This window comes from Microtus ochrogaster, linkage group LG9, assembly GCF_000317375.1.
Source record: "Microtus ochrogaster isolate Prairie Vole_2 linkage group LG9, MicOch1.0, whole genome shotgun sequence".
NCBI lineage: Eukaryota > Metazoa > Chordata > Mammalia > Rodentia > Cricetidae > Microtus > Microtus ochrogaster.
Window position 1 is genome coordinate 4,347,581 of NC_022034.1, and position 15,568 is coordinate 4,363,148.

General features: G+C 48.7%; 1 protein-coding gene across 1 annotated transcript in view; it reads right to left on the reverse strand.

The window, feature by feature from the left end:
- Positions 1-4,220, reverse strand: part of Smoc2 (SPARC related modular calcium binding 2) — a 133,151-nt gene extending 128,931 nt beyond the window's left edge. The window contains exons 1-5 of the mRNA XM_026787492.1: positions 4,126-4,220; positions 1,871-1,957; positions 1,505-1,655; positions 1,228-1,444; positions 791-901 (exon numbers count right to left, since the gene is read on the reverse strand). Of these exons, the coding sequence (XP_026643293.1) occupies positions 791-901; positions 1,228-1,444; positions 1,505-1,655; positions 1,871-1,957; positions 4,126-4,220 (661 nt within the window). The remainder of the gene's footprint in view (positions 1-790; positions 902-1,227; positions 1,445-1,504; positions 1,656-1,870; positions 1,958-4,125) is intronic.
- Positions 4,221-15,568: the final 11,348 nt, after the last annotated feature.

Consider the following 15,568-nt stretch of genomic DNA (forward strand, 5'->3'; position numbering starts at 1 on the left):
AGAGAGAGAGAGAGAGAGAGAGCGCACAGAGGAAGAAATGCCTATCTGGTTCTTCTAGAAAATGTGTAGTAACTGCAGGCAGCTGCTGCTTGGAGCTCACAAAGATGGTGCTAAGATCTCCCTTTCGAGAACTGGTCTGTTTTCCCAGGGACTTTAATTTACTTGGAGTGTGTGCATGCGCCCTGTACATACATGCACATCTATCCACACATCACACATCCATACATGAATGTATCCATGCAGCCCTTCGAGCTTCTTGCAGGGTAGGGCAAGATTGAGTGGGCGAAAACTCCCTCCTGCTTCTAGCTATGGCTCTAATCTATCAGTCACTCATGAGACACAAGGCAGGGCCCTAGGACTGCTCCAGAAGAATTTTAGGTATGAACAATGAACTCACTCAATCTTCCCTCTTCAAGCTGCTGAAAAACAGAGAGAGAGAAAGAAAAAGCAACAGGCTGGCCAGCTTGCTTTTGCAAAGCGCTCATAGGCAAGCCCTGGTTTTCCATAGGCTAAGCACACTCCCTAGGGCACTGGCCACTGCAGCACTCCTCTCCACAGGGGCCTCCTCACCACCTTAGTGTTTTCTCAAGCACTTGTTCAAAAACACATTTAAGTGGAATGCTTTCGTTTCGGCAGATTGCATTAATTATGGACTCTCTAGCGCGCGCGAGCCACACAAGGGCTGCCCGCTGGGATCTGCAGACACCGGCCTGGCAAAGCGGCCGCGGTTGTGTTGGCCTGAGGTGGACGGGCTCAGCCCCCATCCACAGCTCGGCATCTGGCACCTCACCTCTCGCCTTGGCGTAACCAGTACTGCTACTAAGAGAGACAAACTTAGAGTGGTCAACCGCAGTGCCACACGCGCTCGGGAGCGCGCCCTGGCGCGCACAGCATCCAGCCACTGAGAAGAGGACCCAATAGACCAAAGAAGGTCCTCTGTGCCTCCTGTGGCGCTGACCATTCCTCCTCTGTGAGTTCTTCAACAAAAGAAAGATGGTCTTTAATTTAATGTCGTATCTGCTCCTTCTCGGCTCAATTAAGTGTCTCAGCGACATTCAGCCACAAGTGGAGCCCATGGGCTGAGGCCTCTTTCCTCAGCAAAAAGGGAACAGTGGATCCTCGTGGCGCCCAAGCTGAAAACGGCCCGCTTCCTAACCCCAAGATGGGTCAGCGTTGGCAAGGTGGGTGCCCACTTACTGTGAGTTCGTCCTGAGACGGTTGCAGTACTTTGGTGGTCCAGATACTTGTCCCTGTACTCGTCCATTCCCACCAGAGGGGGGGGGGCTCCGAACATCCCCGCCTGCCAACTCCCTTCTATCCTGTACTGATAGGACCCGTAGCCCTTCACATGCGAGTAGCTATAGACCCTGAACACCCATGCCATGGGGCTCTGCCAAACCCACCTGTTGGAGTTCACCCGGCCACCTGCTCCTAGAGCCTTGTTCTACAGGAGAGTATGGGTTCCGAGAGAGTGGGGAAGGCAGGGGTGCAGTTCCAGACTTACCGTGAGCGCCGAGAACTTCTGCGCGGGTACAGGCGGCAGCAGCGCGGCTAGCAGAGGCAGCCAGTACAGCTGCGGGGGCAGCATGGTGACGCTAGAGAGGACCAAGAGAGGCAGGCGCTCCACGCGCTGCGCCCTGGCACACGGCGGAGATCTAGTGTAGAGCGCGAGGGCGGGAGGGCGAGCTAGAGCTGCTCCGCGGTCCTGCGGCCGCTGGTGGAGACCTCACGGTCCCTCCAGAAGCGCTCAGGCCGGCGCTCCTCGAACTCTGCGGCTGCTCCTGGTGCTGTCAAATAGCTCTAGCTTCCCGGATCCACCCCTCCCGCCCTCTCCGCCCTCCCGCCAGCAGATCTCCTCCCTCGGCCCCACCTCCCTCGGCCACCGCGCCCGCGCAGGGGCCGCCCGGCGCTCAGGGCTGCGAAGGAGAAGGCAAGGGCTATGCTGCTTGCACATCTCCTTCAAGGGAACGCAAGGGCACACCTTACAGGCGTGCACACTCACACAGGCTCCAAAGATGCACTGCCCTCCGCCCTCCTGCCTTTAGGCGCCTTCTATCCTCGCCTTGGCGGATCCCCACTGTGCCTCGACTCTCCTTTACCAGAATGCTGCCCTCTGAGATTCTGATCGGTCATTGGCTCTGTTGTAAGGCCTCTGAGGACACCTCGAAGTCCTGCAATTTTCCTCGGGTTAACCCTAGGGATGAGAGGGGTTTGGACAGAGATCTGTGAGACTTAGGACTTCCTTCACTTGGGCAAACTTAGGGAAGGTGAGCGCTCACACTGCTGTAGCCGCTTTAAACAGTTTGGACAAGCTTTTCAGGTGTTCTGCAACAAACCTGGTTGAGCAAGCTGTTGACTATGATGGAAACGAAGAGGATTTTGCACACTGGGTCTGCAAAAGGACGAATTGCTGAAATAGTTTAACCTTGACTGGTAGCTTCGCAGGAAAAGGCCCTAATTCTACCTCACACAGAAAGCCAGCAGGGAAGACTTTTGAGAACAAAGAATCAATTGACTTGTCAGGGGCTCTCGGTAGGGAGCAAAACAGCAAAGTGGCCTCCGCTCTGCTCTTCTGGAGATCCGTGTGAGCTCTAAGACTAATGGAAGGCAGCTATCCTGCCTGGACTGTGCCCTGAGTCTTCTGGAGAGGGGCAACATCGGGGCTGTAGACGGATGGCATTGTAGAATGAGGTCCTCCAAACAAAACTGTCCCAGCTCCTTCAGAGTGTCCCTCCTTTCAAGGGGCTGTCGGGAGTGAGCCTGTGGACTGTTGACATTGTCTCAATGGAAAGAGAGTGGGAAGTGTCAGGGGACCCTCACCTGAGATTCCAATTGCCCAACCCTAGTCATTCTATGCAATTCTCCGTAATAGCACTTGGCCTTGTGGTCTCAGGAGGTGCACATGGTCTGGGGAAAATTAATTGAGAGGGGCTCCATAGAGGTGGATATAGGGAAGTCGACATCCAAGTTCTACAAAGACTTTCCAATAGGGCTGCTTTGAGGTCAGTCCCGTTCCTGCCAGTAACCCCTCACCCATGCCATGTAGGTAAGTCCAATAAACTCAAATTTCTCCAAGATGAACTTTGGTGCAATCATAGTTTGGTTTGCCGTTGGCCCTCATGAAGAGGGGTATACCTTACATATGTCTCCACAGAGAAGGAATTCTCACAGCCCATGAGAAAGGTGACTCTCCAAGAGACAGCTGCTAGCAGAAGTCTTCAAACACCAATCTACCAAGTATTCAACACCCTTTCTACATGGAGAACTTAGGGGAACATTGAACCAAAATTCTTCAGTCCAGGGAAAGGCACAACTGAGTAAGCAAAAGACATAAACATTTAATTAAAAAAGAAATACACTGTGTGCTGTTAACTTTACAGCATTTGGAGAAAGCACACCTTCAAGAGACAACTGATAGAAAACATTTTCCTTTTGCCTTTAATTCCAAGGGCACACAGTAGTCGCTGAAACGTCTGCCCTCTTCTTAGGATTCAGAGTCTGAAATACCTCTTCGTCCACCCTCTTCCACTGTGAGTGCTCAGCATGCAAAGGTTTCATTTGCTCCCATTTTACAGATGAGAAACAAGTGAAATGGCCACAGGTCCCAGCCAGCCCCAAAATCAGAGGCCGAGTCCAGATGTCCTAACTTGGAGCTCTTGCAAATCTACTCATGTCCCCTGGAGATGCAGATGGCAGAAGAAAACTCCTTGGCTCTCACTGCCTTAAATCCTCAAATCTCAACGCATCTCTCATGTGTCCTCTGGGATTCCAGGAGGATCAAGTGTAAAAACACCCTTTTCCAAGACACTGACAGATGCGGCGGGTGGGAGCCTTCCGAGACCCTCTAACATGTGGAGGACTCAGATGGACTGAAGGCCAAGTTCTATTTCCTCAGAGATGCTAGAGTGGAATTTGGAGAGGTAACCAGTTCCCACTGTGTGGAAAAAAACAGAACATTTATTAAAACCACTAAGAAATGATTGTGTGTGTCAGCCACTTCCTTCACAAAGTTAAGACAGAAAGTAGCCAGCGCACACTTCTGAGACACCCCTACAGGAATGAAAAATATCCCCTTCTCCTGGAAAATGGGCTCTTGCTTTTAGGCAACAAGTGTGGCAGACTCACTTTTGGATGTGCCCCGTGGACCCCAAATTTACATTCCTGTCATTAGTGAAAGCTGCAGTGAAGATGGGCAAGGGACAAATGTGCCCTAGAAGCATCTTACGCCCTCCTCTCTCTCCTGAGAGAGGCTCTGTTGGCCATTAGCTATGCAACTGTATCACTGTTCTTTTTCACTGTGTTAAACTGGAAAATCATTTTACTCTTGTGGAAGAGATCATTCTCCATAACAATCATGTCTGGCTTAGTTGTGTTTAACTGGGGCGGGGACGGGGGTTATACAAAACACAAGTAGAGTTGAGTATTCTTCTCTTGTTTGGTGACTCCCACCATTTACCTCAGCTGTCCTCTGGAGGCTGAGTTGGAGCAAGCAGCTGACCACTGTGCCTATGATGCATGTCATGGTCACCCACCAGCCAGTTCTTTCCATAACATTTTCTTCGGGTTTCTACTTAGTGCTAAGGGAGGCCTCTTCCCAGATCCCTGCCAGGGTTTGGGAAGTCTCCATCCTCCTTTTGGACTTTCCTCACCTTCCTGCCACGTCCTGTAACGTTGTCACCCTTGGTCCCTGTGATAGTGTGGAAATCGAGGTCTCCTCTCAGGATCTTAGATTCATTAATAGAAGAATTTAAGAATGACCCCTCAAACAGAAGTTTGAAGACAAGTTTAGCGGAGTTTAAAGGGAAGGCACCCCCCCCCCCCGGGGCAGGCAAGCTGTAAATCCTAGCAGCTACACAGAGGAAGGGAAAGAAGGGAAATTCACTCTCTCTGAGCCAGCACAGAGGACAAACACAGAAGGCAAGCAGCTTCGTGGCAGTGAGGGGGCCTTTAAAGAAAGAGAAGGAAGCCCAAAGTGTTAGGGAAGTGTGCTTAGAACACACACAGCAAGTGTGAAAAGGAAAAGCCATGCTTTCCGGAGTAATTCAGTAAAATGGGCAGATTTAGGAAGCTACCTTGCTACTGCTCTGTAAACTGCTTCACTGGGAGCTGGGATTCTGTGAAAATCATTCCACCTGTCTCTTTAGCACTCTTAAGGTAAGCCTGCCTTCCTAAGAGCAGTCCCTGGGCCAGGTGAATGCACAGTTCAGGACAGCGCCGATTCGCTTGACCGGGAATTTCCCCTTGATCAGTCTTCATTGCTGGTCTAACACACGTAGCCTGAGGTCACACATCCATCCTAGCCTCTACACCAGGTTCTTCAACTCCATACCCTACTCCTTAGAGTAGAATAGACCTTGACAGAGATGATGGTGTTTCAATGGTTCTGGGAAGAGAATCCTGGTTGGGAAAGCGGTCATTGCAGGACACAGTGGACACTATTGCCATGCTGAGGTGTCAGTACTGTATACTGGGGAGAGACAGTGTGGCTGGGCACCTACTCTTGGCTGGAGTTGGGGCCGCTGCTGTAGTTTTGTGCATGTACCAGAGTTGGGATGGGTTTTTTTGTTCAAACATGTAAACAAGCCTTCTTGTCCTTCACATGACATATTTCATGTCAACACTTCCCATCACTTTTATGGAAATAGTGCATGATCGATTGGAATGTGCTGGCCGTCCCACAGCTAAGGCATTCCCACAGGAGCTCTGAGAGTATCAGTCTTCTGTCAACGATGATCATGACCCAGGAGGTCACGGAGCATGCAACACGGAAGCAGGCACAGACTTGGCTTCACCTCAATAGGGTCTTCTTCTTCTCAGAGTCTCTGGCTTTTGAAGGGCTTAGAAAAGGCTCAGGCTACAATGCAGCCTGGTCTTGAGACGCTTAGACCTTAAGACTTAAATTCAAGTCCTCTGAGGGATGACGGAAACTACAGGCATTTCGCCCAGGAGAGCGTGTGGGCATGCGTACATAAACGCACGCTCACTGACTCATTCTGCATATTGTTCGAGGTCTTACCTCAAAACAAACAAAAGCACATTGTGGTTGTTTCTGGATTATTGACGATTCTTCAACCCCAGGACAGTGTTTCACAACTTAAGGCTAATGTTTCCAAATGAACGCTCTGTCTCACAAAGCCACAGGCAGAATCATCACCTTCCTGAGACATCCAACCTTGCAGCATTGCTGACAGATGCCAGAGCCTGCAGAAAGGGCACAGTCCTGGGAAGGAGGATGAGCAATTCGTTCAACTTAAATAATGGATCTTACTGAATGCTCAGAACACCCTGTGAGGATTACTGGCAATACTCAGGCTCCATGAAAAATCAGCCTTTCCCCTCCTGGAATAGGCTTTGTCAGGGTGTGACTCTTGCAGAATGTACCAACTTCAGAGCTAGAAAAATCCTCCAAGACCATGTGTGTCTCCATTCACAGAAGCAGGGTAGGAACTGAGTGAAGTCAGCCTCCTCCAAACTCACATGGCCTGGACCACCTCAGGACTGGCTCTTCTTCTTATCCCAGCCTAGACAATCTTAGGATCATCCCTTCTCAACAGCCCATCCTTCTGTCTACCTTACCTCACCTACCTCAGGATCAATTCCTTGTCAGACCAGCTTTAACTACCTCAGCAGAGAAGGATCAGCCCTTCCTGTGAACTAGCCTAGCCTACCTCAGGAATGGCCTTCCTTGTCTGTCAAGCCTAGACCACCATCTCAGGACGAGTCCTCCCCGTCAACCCAACCTAGAGGGTCCCTTCTTCCTTTCTTCACGGGAGACATACCTTCAGAAGAGGGGGAGAGAAGACGTTTTCAAATGGAGAGAGAAATATGGCTTGCTGGGAGTCCTCTAGGGCAGTGTGGACCACACAGAGTTTATATGGACAGAAAACGGTGTAAGAAGATACTCTATTAACAAGAACTCTCCGTTAACATCCGGGGATTCCTGCCTCCTCTCAGCAAGCAGTCCCTAACCCAGCTGCATGGGACAGAATTCCACACACCCTCTAAGCCTTAATCCCTCCTTCTTCTCTGGGCATAGAGAAAATTCTCTTCTATATTTCAGACAAACTGTTTCATGCCGAAGCTGCCTGGCAGTGGAAGCCCACGCTATGAGACGTCCCCACCCCCGCTGCTGTGTGTCCCCTAGACAACATATTTCTTATGCAGCTGTACTTCATCAGCTGGCTCTGGTTTGTGTTCCTCTCCCTGCCTCCAGCCCAGGAAGCCAAAGAAACCTGTTTGGTCCTGGCTGGTTTTACCTCCAGCCTGTGTAGTATCTTTTGTCCCTAGAAAGCCACACCTAAAAGAGATTCAGTTGTGTGTTCTGACATTCTGCATGCCCAGAGGAAACTACACTTCTTTCATTCCTGTAAGGTAGTTTAGTTTTAGCGCTGAGAACACTCGAACTGAAGAAGCTTACAGCTGGAGAAAGGAAGACAGAAAGATAGTCTTCTACATCTGACAAAGCTGGCCTTCTGTAGGCACCAAACAGCGGCTCTGTGTCCCAGGCTCACACACCCTGGGGGGGGGGGGTGCAGATCCAAGCACAGCAGCATAGGGGCAGTGGCACAGTGCTGATCTGCTCCCTTTAGCTCCACCCTCCCCGGTAAGTTTCTTGTTTGTTCAAACCCTTGGCACCTGCCTCCTCCATAACCTGAGTTACTCATCCTTTCTCATCTGCCCATAATGCTTTTCTAACACCAGCTCCAACGCTGACCCTGGTCACTGCAGCATCTCTGGCGGAACAGGTCGTGCTTCGGATGCTCAGGACACATAGCACCTGTTTCAAAACTTCCAGGGGGTCTCCATGGAGATGCATCTGGACTTTCTGGCATAAACGGAGTTGTGACTTTGGGCTACGTTTGTCATTTCAGCAATTGTGCACAATTCAGCACCAAAGATTCCCTCACAAGAATGGTGAGTTCTGCAACATATCTGATCAACCCGGTGTCTAACGGGCAGCTGGGCCACCCCACGGCTTCCTAGGGGCCTTGAGCCTCTAAGTGGACTTGACTTGGAAAATGGTTAGTGTGAAAGTACAGTCGGAAAAGAGAGCCTTGAAGTTTATTGGTTAGTTTGAATGATCAGAATTATCAGAAGCAGTCACGTGGGGTGGCATACACCTTTAATTGCAGCACTTGGTAGGCAGAGGCAGGCTGATCTCTGTGAGTTTGAGGCCAACCTGGTCTTCAAAGTGAGTTCCAGAAAACCCAGGGTTACACAGAGAAACCCTGCCCTGAAAAGTATAACTATAGCTGTAATCGTTTTTAAGATTTTGCAAATTTTATTTTAAGAATTTTCAAGTATTTAAAAAAATTTTCAAATTTGTTTTCTAGTGAGAAACTCTTAGAATTTACATAATACTATTAGGAGGAAGTATAATCTAAGAGAAAATATTTCTAACCAATTTATGATACAGTATTCTCTTACAAATAAATATCTTTTGGGACCACCCACCTTGTGGATGTTAAAACATAGGGAGTGAGCTGCAGGAAGGAGATGCCCTTATTCTCCAGGAATGACATCCTGCAGGTCAGAAGCCCCAGGGACCCAGATGCTGGAATTCCATTCACTGGATATAGGACCTTGGAACACACAGACACACACAGTGAGAGAGAGAGGAGGTGAGACGGAGAGACAGACAGACAGACAAAGGGAGACACAGATCCACCCTTGCATGCCTCTTCCACAGAAATGAAGAGGTAGCAGGATCTCCAGACCCTTGAAGACGTACCCAGTGAACATGGGAATCAGAGCCTCTTTGCTGTGTGTCCCACCGGAGAGCAGCCTAGGAGATCTACTGCCCTAATCTTCCTCCCCAGTGCACACAGAAGGCAGGACACAAAGGGCAGAGAGGAGAGGAGGCCTAACCAGTACCAAAATGAGATATCAAAGAATGGGCAAGGCAGGGAGGTAAGTAGGAGAGAGAAACAGACTGGAGACTTACTCTAAACTAGACCCTACCACCACCCTAATAAACCTATATAACTTTGTAATGGCGGTCTAAATGCTTATCCTTAAATCTGCAGATAAGGTAGCTCTCACTTCTCATCAGTGAGGCTTCTTCTTACAGCAGGGGACCATTACAGAAAGCCACATGTGGTTAAGATGCCAAGAACACCTGACTGGAGTCCCGAGTCCCAGATGTCACTTCTACACCACAACTCTTGGGCCTAAGGGAACATCACAGAAGAGGGGCGGAAAGACTGCAAGAGCCAGAAGACCGGGAAATCTGCTGGGAGACTGTGCTTTCTAGCTGGGATAGTGAACTGGGCACTTTTCTATTGCTGTGATCAAACACCATGATCAAGACAATTTGCAGAAGGAAAGGCTTATTTGGGGCCTTACAGTTTCAGAGGGTGAGTCTACAACTGTCATGGCAGAGATCATGGAAGCAGGCAGGCACAGCCCTAGAGCAGCAGCTGAGAGTTTACATGTTAAGATAACTTCCGTGAGGCAGAGAGACAACTAGAATGGCGTGGGCTTTTGAAACCTCAAAGCCCACCCTCAGTGACACACCTTCTTAAAGCCACACCTCTAATCCTTCCCAAAGAGTTCCACCAACTGGGGACCAAATATTCAAACATATAAGTCTACGGCCATTCTCGTTCAAATCACACAGACAGGGAAGATATACCCATGAAATCTTAACAACATGGCTGCTTGAATACCATCTGAACAATTCCAACAGCAGTTGACATCTCAACCTAGATGAGGGAAATCTCACAGGGCGTGACCTCTAGATGAAGTCATTTAAGAACTTCTGAAAAAGGGGGAAAGAGTCTTTCCCTGGAAGATCCACTGATTGGTTGGTTGTCCAATATCAAGTGTTCAGGCCTCATGCAGGCACACTAACTTACTCAACTGTTTGTATTTACTTATTTGTTCAATTACTTATATGTGTATGCAGCAACAATGAAGAAGAGACTATAAATTTGGGAGGGAGTTGGGAATACATGGGAAGGGTAGGAAGGACGAAAGGGAGAGGTGGAGTGACATAATTATATTTATATGGTTAAAAAAAGTGCATTAACAATAGGACCCTTGGATTGGGCTGCTCTAGGCAGTGACATTTTCTTAACTTTAAAATGGATGGGGCCAGCTAGATGGCTCAGCAGGTAAAGGTGCTTGTCACCAACCATCTGAGTTTCATACCGAAGATGCACAAATTGTCTTCTGACCGCCACACTCTTGCCATGGCAGGCACACGCACATGCACACACACACACACACACACACACACACATAATAAATATTTAGAAAGTATATTAAAATGAAATGGTCAGGTAAGTCAGCACCCTCTGTTCTCCCTGGCTCCCCTGCTGTCCCCACAGATCTCCAGCTCTGGTCTCACAGCTCCAGGAATACTCCCTCTGATAAAAGCAAGCAGACATGAAGAGAAAGGTGCCCCATTCCAGCTGATCCAGCTGGCAGAGCCGGCACTCCAGACTCAACTTGGAAGTCACAAGGCTCCATCGCCCCAAGCACTAAGTACTTTGTGTTCTCTTTCCACTAAACACCAAGCTACAAGTGGCTAGACTCAACTGCTGCCTAAGTAGGGGATCTTTCTTCCTCCGCTTCGTAATGCGCTTCCCTAGCGTTCACCCGCAACCTCCTTAAAGGTGGAAATTCTGAGTTCTGAGTCGGGTGCCCCAGGAGCTTCCCATCAGAACACCTGGGGTCAGAGTGCCCCCTTACTTCAGCAATCCCTGTATAACAGTCAACCCAAACTTTAGTAACTAGAAAAAAAAAATGGCCTGACATCAAACACCGGTGGTTGGGGTGGGTACAGCTTAACTGGCTACCTTGGTCATCACTACCGGAGCCTTCCTGGAGGTCAGAGCGTTTTCACGTGCCTTGTTCCCTGTGGTCTCTTCTCCCAGGCTGGCCACTGGATCCGTGAACAGACTCCTAGTGGCTCTGCAGCATCCCAATAGTGTCCAGCCTAACTACACGCTGCTCATTGCTAGATCCCATGCCCAGGTCCCCAAGATCGGATACACTAGCTTTGACTGAACTACTCATATGCCCACACTATCCCTGGAAGGTCCAGCGGAGAAGCCAAAGACTCTGTGGATGGCCTCCAACTCAATGAAAATGAATGCTTCTTTCTCAAAGTCTTCTTCCTCATTCTAGGGCTTGCAGTGTTTGTGAGCTCATTCATTCCTTCTGCTCTATTGAGCTCCTTGCCTAAGGGGCGTGGGTGACAGAGCAAGAATCAACACCATAGGAGCAGCCATCTTGTACGTTAGTTACCATGACACTGGAACCATGCTCACAGGTACAACAGTGATACCTTATACCTGTTCTCTTCCTAACAACACACACACGCACATGCATGCACACACACACATTCATGCACACACACACATTCATGCATATACACATGCATGCACACACACACATTCATGCACACACACACATTCATGCATATACACATGCATGCACACACACACACACACACACACACATGCACACACATCACCCTACCCCACCTGATGCCTTATAGCTCCATTTGTACACCTGGACTCTTGGATGCCTAACACACACCAACTCGGCAGAAGAGACTTGAGAACGTAGATATTCCTATCTCCGATAAATGAAAACAAAACAAAACAAATCCATAACACAGGTTGACACATGTCTAGAATTTACACTTCTCTCCATGTTTTAGGTTTCTGGCCCTTGACTTTTGGCTGCACCCCAACTCAGAGAGATTGTCTTGTCAGTCAGTGATTCTGCAGAAGAATATTTACTTGCCGTGAGGGGCTCCCCTTGTGTCTGATTGTGGGTCATTTAGACGTTCGTTAAACTTAAGGCCTGGATTTATTTCCCCTGAATTTGACTTTCAGAAAACCCGTCTCCCTGACTTATCTGTTAGAAGCACAGACTTCACACCAGAACACTCACAGCAAGACCTGTCCCCTTCCTCCTCTGGTGGCTCCTTTTTCACAGTCTGCCCCAAACACCTATGTATCTTATTTTTCTCCTGCAGAGATGCAAGGCCTGGGTGTGCCTAGCACCTGGCATAGTCTTTGACATGTGTTCGGCCTCTTAGGTGGCTGAGTTAAACAGGGTGAGTCACGGGGAACAGTAAGAGGGCAGGTATGGGCTAAGGGGATGGAGAGGTATTACAGAAAAAGAGGAGATGGGCAGGTCGTCATCCACAGAACCTCCCGGGCTCCTGGGAAGTGTGAACCTTGGTATGTGGCTCAGTGCAGGGTAAAGCTAACATGCATTCACAAAAGGCCAGACTCAACTGTGGCAGCCTCCTACCCTAACCAAGTATTATAAAAAGCAAAAGGGAGTTGTTACATAACTCAGCACAGACGGGGAGATAACGGTGTTGGTTTCTGCAATACTGGGAGCTGGCAAGCCTGGGATCCACAGGGAAAACAGCAAGCTGACCCTGGAAACAGCTGGTCCCACAGTCCAGAGGCATTCTGCAGGCAAAAGTTCTGCTGTCTTGGGAAACTCCCCCCCCACACACACCCCACTGCCAAGGCTTCAGCGGACTCATGGAGGCCCACCTACACAGAACAAGGTCATCTGGCTCAATGTTCATAGCATCTTCAAATGCTTCACGGCCACAGTAATATTGTGTTTGGCCAAACAGCTGGGCATGTTGGCCCAGGCACACTAACACAAAAAAAATTGACCATTGTGACTGTTCCCTGTCCCTGAACCACAGAGAGACAACTAAAACAACATCATAGATCAGAGTAGACCAAGTAGGGCCTTTGGAGAAAGTTTTCAGGCAGCACAGCCTTTATCAACATCATCATACACAGACACATATGAGAACAGCCCTGCTCCCTGCCTTGCTGCAAAGGGGCTGCTGCCTTCAAAGGGAAGACAGGACAGATAAGGAAATCAAGCCATGATCAGTCTAAGTCAGAGTGGGCAGCATAGTCCAGGATTATCTGCATCTTCTGCTCCTTCCTCCTTTTGCTGTTTCCTGCTCTTTAAAAGTTTTAGGAAGGGAAGGACAAAGAAATTTAAGAGATCTTATCAAGATGGCATGTCTGCACATACCCCGGGCACACCCACTTCCATGGAAAGAGAGACCGGATGAGAAGCAGGTAACAAAGTCATCCACAGCACCTGCTTTCAATTACTCCTGTCTTGTTTCATAACTCATAGATAAGTCTGGCTGCAGAAGCAAAAGAAGAGCCACACCGCTTAAAGTATACAAACGTCGAGGTCCTGAATCGGCTGCCTTGTAAGGAACACGCACAGGCAGATGCTGCCAAGAGACCAGGGACCGCACAGGAGAGGGGAGGCAGGGCTCACGGCGAAGGGGGAGGGAGGAGTGTCTTCCATCTAGCTGTGGGCTATGCATGTTTATTTCACAATTTTAGCTAAAAGTCTGTCCTGATTATTTACTATTCTCTCATCATTCTTATTTCTCTTTAGAAGGCAATTTCTTCCCCGCACACTAACAGCAATCAAGTTTTAATGAGTCTGCCTTCCAGTGCTGTTGGATTGTGAAGGTGGGGGATAAAGATGGACAAGGATGCTTTCCTGGTCCTGGACTAGGAGACTTCCTCCCACCCGGCTGAAACCCCCCCACACACCGCTGAAACTCCTCCCACAACACTGAAGCTCCTCCCACAACACTGAAGCTCCACCCACCCACTGAAGCTCCTCTGGCCTTGCAGAATGTGTGGCCTCCCAGGGACACATTCCGATTCGTTAGTTAAAGCCATCGACAGTCAAATATATCGGGAACATTTGAAAGTCAAAAACACTTTCGAAGTAGGCTGTGACCTTCCCTCACAAATGCCGAATGCTGGTGACAAGTCCCCTGAGTTCGCGAACCTTCCCTGCCCCTTACCGTGCCCAGCAGCTATCGGGAACCTGGACCCCACTGGGTCACGCGCAGCATCTTTGCACACCATCATCTCCGTGCCTCATTCACACGCAGGGCACCAAGCACTTCCTTTTTCCGAGTTATACGGGGCAATGCCCTAACTGCATTGCCCAGGCGAGACTATCTCTACCGTTTGTGCTCTATGCACCCTTGAAGCTTGTTCCACGCACATTTATCACCTGTTCAAACATGAAAGTCATTTCTTTCTCGGGCTCGTTGTGATGCAGACAACGGTGATTCTCCATCTGTCAATCACGGCTCTGGTGGAAGGTGGTGTCGTTGTTTCTTCCCCGCCCTTGGTTGTCTTTTTTTTGCATAAGCTAAGCTAGCCATGTGGGCGGCCTAGTGCGGGGGACGCAGCTCCGCCGCTCTTATTTCAACATTTATTTACTTATTTATTAAAGATTTCTGTCTCTTCCCCGCCACCGCCTCCCATTTCCCTCCCCCTCCCCCAATCAAGTCCCCCTCCCTCGTCAGCCCAAAGAGCAATCAGGGTTCCCTGCCCTGTGGGAAGTCCAAGGACCACCCACCTCCATCCAGGTCTAGTAAGGTGAGCATCCAGTTGTCTTTTATGCAATATTCTCATCTGATCTTTTGAGGTTTTCACAATCTCAAGCACACTCTGATGCTAGCACTATTTGGGAATAGAAGTTACCTTTCAGAAAAAATGTTTTCTTTCCCTAAATACAAAAAACTATAGAGCATTTTTGAAAAATAATTGAAGATGCTAAAACACGGGGAAATATTCAGGAGAAAAATAATACAGCTAACTGTGCCTGATGTTCAAAGTGACTACAGATTCTATTTCATTTTTATCAGGTGCCCAATGAGATTCTCACTAAAATAAATTATTTAAAATCCTAAAATTCAAATGGAATTTCAGAATAACCTACATAGCAAAAGACGTGGGGGGGGGGGAGGAATGCCAGAAAGATTGTGCTTCCTGACTTCAAAGTACAATGTAGTGCTACAGAGGCCCCAAACAGTATGGCAACCTGCCAGAAAGCAGATACATATCATTTAAAACAGAAGAGAAAGACCAGAAATAAATCCACACATTTATAGTTACCAAATTTCCCCCAATGTGCCAGAAATACACAGGAAAAAAAAAAAGCAAACAAACAAGAACGACAATAATAGTCTCTTCAAATTATCGGTGCCAGGAAATCTAGAAATTCATATGCAGAAGAACAAAATCAAATTTTTATATCTCACTTGGCTTTCTGTAACTGTAATAAACCCTGACCAAAACCTACTTGGGGAGGAAAGGGTCTGTTTGTTTGTTTGTTTGTTTGTTTGTTTGTTTGTTTGGAAGCCAAGGCAGGAACTCAAAGCAGAAGCCAGAAGCAGAAACCGTGGGGGAGCACTGTTTAGTGGCTGGCTTTCTCTGTCTTGCTGAGCACCTGCCCAGGTATGGGACCTATAGGCTGTGGGGGGCTGAGCCCTACCACAGTAATCAACAATCAAGGGAAGGCTCTGATGATATGCCCACAGGCCAATCTGATAGAGGCAATTCTTAAATTGAGATTCCCTTTTCCCAGATAACTCTGGGTTTGTGCCAAGCTGATAAAGTAACCAGCCACTCACTATGCATAAAAATACACTTGAGGGGGCTGGAGAGATGGCTCGGTGGTTAAGAGCACTGCCTGCTCTTCCAAAGGTCCTGAGTTCAATTCCCGGCAACCACATGGTGGCTCA